The 9,997-nt window shown below is 43.9% G+C and overlaps 1 protein-coding gene across 1 annotated transcript in view; it reads left to right on the forward strand.

Moving 5' to 3' along the window:
• The window catches only part of LOC139754436 (uncharacterized), a 57,385-nt gene extending 47,749 nt beyond the window's left edge, over positions 1 to 9,636 (forward strand). Inside the window, exons 14-15 of the mRNA XM_071671712.1 lie at positions 4,284 to 4,401; positions 9,271 to 9,636. Of these exons, the coding sequence (XP_071527813.1) occupies positions 4,284 to 4,401; positions 9,271 to 9,387 (235 nt within the window). The 3' untranslated portion in view covers positions 9,388 to 9,636. The remainder of the gene's footprint in view (positions 1 to 4,283; positions 4,402 to 9,270) is intronic.
• Positions 9,637 to 9,997: the final 361 nt, after the last annotated feature.

A 9,997-nucleotide genomic window follows, 5' to 3' on the forward strand; every position in this document is an offset into this window, starting at 1 on the left:
GGGGTTAGGTGGGTAGGGTTATGTGGGGAAGGTTAGGTGGGTAATGTATGGTGGGTAAAGTTAGGTGGGTAAGGTTAGCTGGGTAAGGTTAGGTGGAGAAGGTTAGGTGGGTAAGGTTAGGTGGGGAAGGTTAGGTGGGGAAGGTTAGGTGGGTAAGGTTAGGTTGGGAAGGTTAGGTGGAGAAGGTTAGGTGGGGAAGGTTAGGTGGGGAAGATTAGGTGGGGAAGGTTAGGTGTGGGTTTAGGTGGGGAAGGTTAGGTGGGGAAGGTTAGGTGGGGAAGGTTAGGTGGGGAAGGTGAAGTGGTGGGTTAGGTGGGGAAGGTTAGGTGGGGAAGGTTAGGTGGGTAAGGTTGGGTGGGCAAGGCTAGGTTGGGAAGGTTAGGTGGGGAAGGTTAGGTGGGTAAGGTTGGGTGGGCAAGGCTAGGTTGGGAAGGTTAGGTGGGGAAGGTTAGGTGGGGAAGGTTAGGTGGGGAAGATTAGGTGGGGAAGGTTAGGTGGAGGTTTAGGTGGGAAGGTTAAGTGGGTAAGGTTAGGTGGGGAAGGTTAGGTGGGGAAGGTCAAGTGGGAAAGGTCAAGTCGGGAAGGTTAGGTGGGTAAGGTTAGGTGGGGAAGGTTAGGTGGGGAAGGTGAAGTGGGGGTTAGGTGGGTAAGGTTAGGTGGGGAAGGTTAGGTGGGGAAGGTTAGGTGGGGAAGATTAGGTGGGGAAGGTTAAGTGGGGGTTTAGGTGGGGAAGGTTAGGCGGGTAAGGTTAGGTGGGGAAGGTTAGGTGGGGAAGGTTAGGTGGGGAAGGTTAGGTGGGGAAGGTCAAATGGGGAAGGTTAGGTGGGGAAGGTTAGGTGGTGGGGAAGGTTAGGTGGGGAAGGTCAAGTGGGGAAGGTTAGGTGGGTAAGGTTAGGTGGGGAAGGTTAGGTGGGGAAGGTGAAGTGGGGGGTTAGGTGGGTAAGGTTAGGTGGGGAAGGTTAGGTGGGGAAGGTTAGGTGGGGAAGATTAGGTGGGGAAGGTTAGGTGGGGGTTTAGGTTGGGAAGGTTAGGTGGGTAAGGTTAGGTGGGGAAGGTTAGGTGGGAAAGGTTAGGTGTGGGGGTTAGGTGGGTAAGGTTAGGTGAGGAAGGTTAGGTGGGGAAGGTTAGGTGGGGAAGGTCAAATGGGGAAGGTTAGGTGGGTAAGGTTGGGTGGGCAAGGCTAGGTTGGGAAGGTTAGGTGGGGAAGGTTAGGTGGGGAAGGTCAAGTGGTGAAGGTTAGGTGTGGAAGGTTAGGTTAGGGTAGGTTAGGTTAGGTTAGGTTAGGTTAGGTTAGGTTAGGTTAGGTTACGAGGGAAAGGTTAGGTGGGGAAGATTAGGTGGGGAAGGTTAGGTGGGGGTTTAGGTGGGGAAGGTTAGGTGGGTAAGGTTAGGTGTGGAAGGTTAGGTTAGGGTAGGTTAAGTTAGGTTAGGTTACGAGGGAAAGGTTAGGTGGGGAAGGCTAGGTCGGTAAGATTAGGTGGGGAAGGTCAAGTGGGGAAGGTTAGGTGGGGAAGGTCAAGTGGGGAAGGTTAGGTGGGGAAGGTCAAGTGGGGAAGGTTAGGTGGGGAGGGTTAGGTGGGGAAGGTTAGGTCGGGAAGGTTAGGTTAGGTTAGGTGGGGCAGGTTAGGTTGGGAAGGTTAGGTGGGGAAGGTGAAGTGGGCGGGTTAGGTGGGGAAGGTTAGGTGGGGAAGGTTGGGTGGGTAAGGTTAGGTGGGGAAGGTTAGGTGGGGAAGGTTAGGTGGGGAAGGTTAGGTGGGGAAGGTTAGGTGGGTAAGGTTAGGTGGGGAAGGTTAGGTTAGGGTAGGTTAAGTTAGGTTAGGTTACGAGGGAAAGGTTAGGTGGGGAAGGCTATGAAATGAGAGCATCTGAACAAGTGAGGTGATACAAATAAGCATGTAAAAAACATAAGTGTGAAAGTAAGAAAAGATGAAGAAATGGCATTTAAATGATGATGAATAGTATCAGAAAGGTTACGTGTGGGGGGTTAGGTGGGTAAGGTTAGGTGGGTAAGGTTAGGTGGGGAAGGTTAGGTGGGGAAGGTTAGGTGGGGAAGGTTAGGTGGGGAAGGTTAGGTAAGGTTAGGTGGGTAAGGTTAGGGAGGGAAGGTTAGGTGGGGAAGGTTAGGTGGGTAAGGTTAGGTGGGGAAGGTTAGGTGTGGGGGGTTAGGTGAGTAAGGTTAGGTGGGGAAGGTTAGATGGGGAAGGTTAGGTAGGTAAGGTTAGGTGAGGAAGGTTAGGTGGGGAAGGTTAGGGAGGGAAGGTTAGGTAGGTAAGGTTAGGTGGGGAAGGTTAGGGGGGAAGGTTAGGTAGGTAAGGTTAGGTGGGGAAGGTTAGGTGGGGAAGGTTAGGTGGGGAAGGTTAGGGAGGGAAGGTTAGGTGGGGAAGGTTAGGTGGGGAAGGTTAGGGGGGGAAGGTTAGGTGGTGGGGAAGGTGAAGTGGGGGTTAGGTGGGGAAGGTTAGGTGGGGAAGGTTAGGTGGGGAAGGTTAGGGAGGGAAGGTTAGGTAGGTAAGGTTAGGTGGGGAAGGTTAGGTGGGTAAGGTTAGGTGGGGAAGGTTAGGTAGGTAAGGTTAGGTGGGGAAGGTTAGATGGGGAAGGTTAGGGGGGAAGGTTAGGTGGGGAAGGTTAGGTGGGTAAGGTTGGGTGGGCAAGGCTAGGTTGGGAAGGTTAGGTGGGGAAGGTTAGGTGGGGAAGGTTAGGGAAGGAAGGTTAGGTAGGTAAGGTTAGGTGGGGAAGGTTAGGTGGGGAAGGTTAGGGGGGAAGGTTAGGAAGGTAAGGTTAGGTGGGGAAGGTTAGGTGGGGAAGGTTAGGTGGGGAAGGTTAGGGAGGGAAGGTTAGGGAGGGAAGGTTAGGTGGGGAAGGTTAGGTGGGGAAGGTTAGGTGGGGAAGGTTAGGTGGGGAAGGTTAGGTGTGGGGGTTAGGTGGGTAAGGTTAGGTGGTTAAGGTTAGGTGGGGAAGGTTAGGTGGGGAAGGTCAAATGGGGAAGGTTAGGTGGGGAAGGTTAGGTGGTGGGGAAGGTTAGGTTTAGAAGGTTAGGTGGGGAAGGTGAAGTGGGGGGTTAGGTGGGGAAGGTTAGGTGGGGAAGGTTAGGTGGGAAAGGTTAGGGAGGGAAGGTTAGGTGGGGAAGGTTAGGTGGGGAAGGTTAGGTGGGGAAGGTTAGGTAGGTAAGGTTAGGTGGGGAAGGTTAGGTGGGGAAGGTTAGGGAGGGAAGGTTAGGTAGGTAAGGTTAGGTGGGGAAGGCTAGGGGGGAAGGTTAGGTAGGTAAGGTTAGGTGGGGAAGGTTAGGTGGGTAAGGTTAGGTGGGGAAGGTTAGGTGGGGAAGGTTAGGTGGGGAAGGTTAGGGAGGGAAGGTTAGATGGGGAAGGTTAGGTAAGGTTAGGTGGGTAAGGTTAGGTGGAGAAGGTTAGGTGGGGAAGGTTAGGTGGGGAAGGTTAGGGAGGGAAGGTTAGGTGGGTAAGGTTAGGTGGGGAAGGTTAGGTGGGGAAGGTTAGGTGGGGAAGGTTAGGGAGGGAAGGTTAGGTGGGGAAGGTTAGGTGGGTAAGGTTAGGTAGGTAAGGTTAGGTGGGGAAGGTTAGGTGGGGAAGGTTAGATGGGGAAGGTTAGGGGGGGAAGGTTAGGTGGTGGGGAAGGTTAGGTGGGGAAGGTGAAGTGGGGGTTAGGTGGGGAAGGTTAGGTGGGGAAGGTTAGGTGGGTAAGGTTAGGTGGGGAAGGTTAGGTGGGGAAGGTTAGGGAGGGAAGGTTAGGTAGGTAAGGTTAGGTGGGGAAGGTTAGGTGGGTAAGGTTAGGTGGGGAAGGTTAGGTGGGGAAGGTTAGGGAGGGAAGGTTAGGTGGGGAAGGTTAGGTGGGGAAGGTTAGGTGGGGAAGGTTAGGTAAGGTTAGGTGGGTAAGGTTAGGTGGAGAAGGTTAGGTGGGGAAGGTTAGGTGGGGAAGGTTAGGGAGGGAAGGTTAGGTGGGGAAGGTTAGGTGGGGAAGGTTAGGGAGGGAAGGTTAGGTGGGGAAGGTTAGGTGGGTAAGGTTAGGTAGGTAAGGTTAGTAAGGTTAGGTGGGTAAGGTTAGGTGGGGAAGGTTAGGTGGGGAAGGTTAGGTGGGTAAGGTTATGTGGGGAAGGTTAGGTGGGGAAGGTTAGGTGGGGAAGGTTAGGTGGGGAAGTGGGGGAGATAGAACTCTTGTTGTTGTTATTGTTTTCCTCCCACTTTGGAATATCTAGTGGTAAGGGGCTTGGGGTTAAAGTGGAACTTGACATCCACTGTTGATGCTAATTTGGTTCATGTCTTGTTCATGTACAGGAACCCGACACCAGATGGGTCGCTGGGCTTCAGGTGGTGGCCCACTACTGAGTCTCGCCAGTGGTACTTGGCCCTGACCACCTCCCCCACTATGAAAAACGATACACCCACTCCCCAGGTGAGTCTCCCCAGTGGTACTTGGCCCTGACCACCTTCCCCCACTATGAAGGACGACACCCCCACTGTCCAGGTGAGTCTCCCCAGTGGTACTTGGCCCTAACCACCTCCCCCACTATGAAAAACGATACACCCACTCCCCAGGTGAGTCTCCCCAGTGGTACTTGGCCCTGACCACCTTCCCCCACTAGGAAGGACGACACTCCAGTGGAGGTGAGTCTCCCCAGTGGTACTTGGCCCTGACCACCTTCCCCCACTAGGAAGGACGACACCCCCACTGTCCAGGTGAGTCTCCCCAGTGGTGCTTGGCCCTGACCATCTCTCCCACTGAAGATATATTATGGTATCCAGTTACTATATGGGCTGAGTGAGGATATATCATGGTAACCAGTTACTGTGTGGGCTGAGTGATATATATATATATATATATATATATATATATATATATATATATATATATATATATATATATATATATATATATATATATATATATATATATATATATATATATATATATATATATATATATATATATATATATATATATATATATATACATATATATATATATATATATATATATATATATTTATATATATATATATATATATATATATATATATATATATATATATATATATATATATATATATTTTTTTTTTTTTTTTTTTTTTTTTTTTTTTTTAAACTATTCGCCATTTCCCGCTTTAGCGAGGTAGCATTAAGAACAGAGGACTGGGCCTTTTACACCTGGCCCAATTCTCTGTTCCTTCTTTTGGAAAATTAAAAAAAAAAAAAAAAAAAAAAAAAAAAAATATATATATATATATATATATATATATATATATATAGATAGATAGATAGATAGATAGATAGATAGATAGATAGATAGTTAGATAGATAGATAGATAGATATAGATAAATAGATAGATAGATAGATAGATAGGCCTCAACATCCATACTCATGCGCCAAGAATGATTGTATATATCAAGATATATGATAGTATAACAATATATTAAAATGGTTACAGGATATATGAACTCCAGGACACGTTAGCTAACTGAAGGAGGTCAATGGAATCCCTCCCCCATCCCCCCCCCCAAAATACGGCAATTTATCATTTATCGAACGAGGCCAATGGAATCCCTCAACCATTTCCCCCTATCATACAGCAATAAATCATTTATTCCCCACCTTGCCTCCCCATTTCCCCCATAATACAGCAATAAATCATTCATTTTCCACCTTGCCTTCCCATTTCAGACAATAATACAGCAATAAATCATTTATTTCCCACCTTGCCTCCCCATTTCCCCCTATAATACAGCAATAAATCATTTATTTCCCACCTTGCCTCCCCATTTCCCCCTAAAACAGCAATAAATCATTTATTTCCCACCTTGCCTCCTCATTTCCCCATAATACAGCAATAAATCATTCATTTCCCACCTTGCCTCCCCATTTCTCACCATAATACAGCAATAAATCATTTATTTCCCACCTTGCCTCCCCATTTCCCACCATAATACAGCAATAAATCATTTATTTCCCACCTTGCCTCCCCATTTCCCCCTATAATACAGCAATAAATCATATATTTCCCACCTTGCCTCCCCATTTCCCACCATAATACAGCAATAAATCATTTATTTACCACCTTGCCTCCCATTTCCACCATAATACAACAATAAATCATTTATTCCCCACCTTGCCTCCCCATTTCCCCCTATAATACAGCAATAAATCATTTATTTCCCACCTTGCCTCCCCATTTCCCACCATAATACAGCAATAAATAATTTATTTCCCACCTTGCCTCCCCATTTCCCCCTATAATACAGCAATAAATCATTTATTTACCACCTTGCCTCCCATTTCCAACATAATACAGCAATAAATCATTTATTCCCCACCTTGCCTCCCCATTTCCCACCATAATACAGCAATAAATCATTTATTCCCACCTTGCCTCCCCATTTCCCACCATAATACAGCAATAAATCATTTATTTCCCACCTTGCCTCCCCATTTCCCCCTATAATACAGCAATAAATCATTTATTTACCACCTTGCCTCCCATTTCCAACATAATACAGCAATAAATCATTTATTTCCCACCTTGCCTCCCCATTTCCCCCTATAATACAGCAATAAATCATTTATTTACCACCTTGCCTCCCATTTCCAACATAATACAGCAATAAATCATTTATTCCCCACCTTGCCTCCCCATTTCTCCCTATAATACAGCAATAAATCATTTATTCCCCACCTTGCCACCCCATTTCCCACCATAATACAGCAATAAATCATTTATATCCCACCTTGCCTCCCCATTTGGTGTTTTCATACTTTGGTGTTCTCATATTTTGGTGTTCTCATATTTTGGTGTTCTCATATTTTGGTGTTCTCATATTTTGGTGTTTTCATATTTTCGTGGTTTCATATTTTCGTGTTTTCATATTTTGGTGTTCTCATATTTTGGTGTTCTCATATTTTGGTGTCTTCATATTTTCGTGTTTTCATATTTTCGTGTTTTCATATTTTCGTGTTTTCATATTTTGGTGTTCTCATATTTTGGTGTTTTCATATTTTGGTGTTTTCATATTTTCGTGTTTTCATATTTTGGTGTTCTCATATTTTGGTGTTCTCATACTTTGGTGTTTCATATTTTGGTGTTTTCATATTCTGGTGTTCTCATATTTTGGTGTTCTCATATTTTGGTGTTCTCATATTTTGATGTTCTCATATCTTGATGTTCTCATATTTTCGTGTTCTCATATTCTCGTGTTCTCATATTTTGATGTTCTCATATTTTGATGTTGTCATATTTTCGTGTTCACATATTTTGATGTTCTCATATTTTGATGTTCTCATATTTTGGTGTTCTCATATCTTGATGTTCTCATATTTTCGTGTTCTCATATTCTCGTGTTCTCATATTTTGATGTTCTCATATTTTGATGTTGTCATATTTTCGTGTTCACATATTTTGATGTTCTCATATTTTGATGTTCTCATATTTTGGTGTTCTCATATTTTGGTGTTTTCATATTTTCGTGGTTTCATATTTTCGTGTTTTCATATTTTGGTGTTCTCATATTTTGGTGTTCTCATATTTTGGTGTCTTCATATTTTCGTGTTTTCATATTTTCGTGTTTTCATATTTTCGTGTTTTCATATTTTGGTGTTCTCATATTTTGGTGTTTTCATATTTTCGTGTTTTCATATTTTCGTGTTTTCATATTTTGGTGTTCTCATATTTTGGTGTTCTCATACTTTGGTGTTTCATATTTTGGTGTTTTCATATTCTGGTGTTCTCATATTTTGGTGTTCTCATATTTTGGTGTTCTCATATTTTGATGTTCTCATATCTTGATGTTCTCATATTTTCGTGTTCTCATATTCTCGTGTTCTCATATTTTGATGTTCTCATATTTTGATGTTGTCATATTTTCGTGTTCACATATTTTGATGTTCTCATATTTTGATGTTCTCATATTTTGGTGTTCTCATATTTTGATGTTCTCATATTTTCGTGTTCTCATATTTTCGTGTTCTCATATTTTCGTGTTCTCATATTTTCGTGTTCTCATATTTTGGTGTTCTCATATTTTCGTGTTCTCATATTTTCGTGTTCTCATATTTTGGTGTTCTCATATTTTCGTGTTCTCATATTTTAATGTTCTCATATTTTGATGTTCTCATATTTTCGTGTTCTCATATTTTCGTGTTCTCATATTTTCGTGTTCTCATATTTTGATGTTCTCATATTTTGATGTTCTCATATTTTCGTGTTCTCATATTTTCGTGTTCTCATATTTTCGTGTTCTCATATTTTGATGTTCTCATATTTTGATGTTGTCATATTTTGGTGTTCTCATATTTTCGTGTTCTCATATTTTCGTGTTCTCATATTTTCGTGTTCTCATATCTTGATGTTCTCATATTTTGATGTTCTCATATTTTGGTGTTCTCATATTTTGATGTTCTCATATTTTGATGTTCTCATATTTTGGTGTTCTCATATTTTGATGTTCTCATATTTTCGTGTTCTCATATTTTGATGTTCTCATATTTTGGTGTTCTCATATTTTGATGTTCTCATATTTTCGTGTTCTCATATCTTGATGTTCTCATATTTTCGTGTTCTCATATTTTGATGTTCTCATATTTTGATGTTCTCATACTTTGATGTTCTCATATTTTCGTGTTCTCATATTTTGATGTTCTCATATTTTCGTGTTCTCATATTTTCGTGTTCTCATATTTTCGTGTTCTCATATTTTGATGTTCTTATATTTTCGTGTTCTCATATTTTCGTGTTCTCATATTTTGGTGTTCTCATATTTTGATGTTCTCATATTTTGATGTTCTCATATTTTTGTGTTCTCATATTTTCGTGTTCTCATATTTTGATGTTCTCATATTTTCGTGTTCTCATATTTTCGTGTTCTCATATTTTGATGTTCTCATATTTTCGTGTTCTCATATTTTCGTGTTCTCATATTTTGATGTTCTCATATTTTGATGTTCTCATATTTTGATGTTCTCATATTTTCGTGTTCTCATATTTTCGTGTTCTCATATTTTGATGTTCTCATATTTTCGTGTTCTCATATTTTCGTGTTCTCATATTTTGATGTTCTCATATTTTGATGTTCTCATATTTTGATGTTCTCATATTTTGATGTTCTCATATTTTTGTGTTCTCATATTTTCGTGTTCTCATATTTTGGTGTTCTCATATTTTGATGTTCTCATATTTTGATGTTCTCATATTTTCGTGTTCTCATATTTTGATGTTCTCATATTTTCGTGTTCTCGTATTTTCGTGTTCTCATATTTTCCTTCCCTCCCTCACAGGTGTTGGAGTTCTGGAAGAACCTACCCACCAAGAAGAACATGTTGCTCTACCCTGAACTGTTCTTGAAGAACAGGACATGCCCCGCCCTGCCCCACTGTGCTGGTGGCGGGGTGTAGGAGAACCCCATAACACTGGGTGGGGCGGGGCGTGGCCGGTGTGGGTGGGTGGGTCGTCACACACGACCCACCCACCCACCATCTCTCTCTCTCTCTCTCTCTCTCTCTCTCTCTCTCTCTCTCTCTCTCTCTCTCTCTCTCTCTCTCTCTCTCTCTCTCTCTCTCTCTTATCTCTCTATCCTTATCTACCATTCGACGTCCTTATCTCCGGGTCAGCTGATCTCTTATCGAAATATGCAGACACACCTCTTTTTTGAGGAGGGGTGGGGGAAGAGGGGAGGTGGAGGTGTGGTGGTGGGAGTTGGTGGGGGTTGACGGGGTGGGGGGAGGGGGAAGGTGTGGTGGTGGGGGTGGGAGGGGAAGGGGGGAAGGTGTGGTGGTGGTGGTGGGATTTGGTGGAGGTTGACGGGGTGGTGGGGGTGGGGAAGGGGGGAAGGTGTGGTGGTGGGGGTGGGGGTTGACGGGGTGGTGGGGGTGGGGAAGGGGGGAAGGTGTGGTGGTGGGGGTGGGGGTTGACGGGGTGGTGGGGGAGGGGAAGGGAGGAAGGCGTGGTGGTGGTGGTGGGAGTTGGTGGGAGTTGACGGGGTGGTGGGGGTGGGGAAGGGGGAAG

The sequence above is a fragment of the Panulirus ornatus genome, chromosome 17 (assembly GCF_036320965.1).
Source record: "Panulirus ornatus isolate Po-2019 chromosome 17, ASM3632096v1, whole genome shotgun sequence".
Lineage (NCBI taxonomy): Eukaryota > Metazoa > Arthropoda > Malacostraca > Decapoda > Palinuridae > Panulirus > Panulirus ornatus.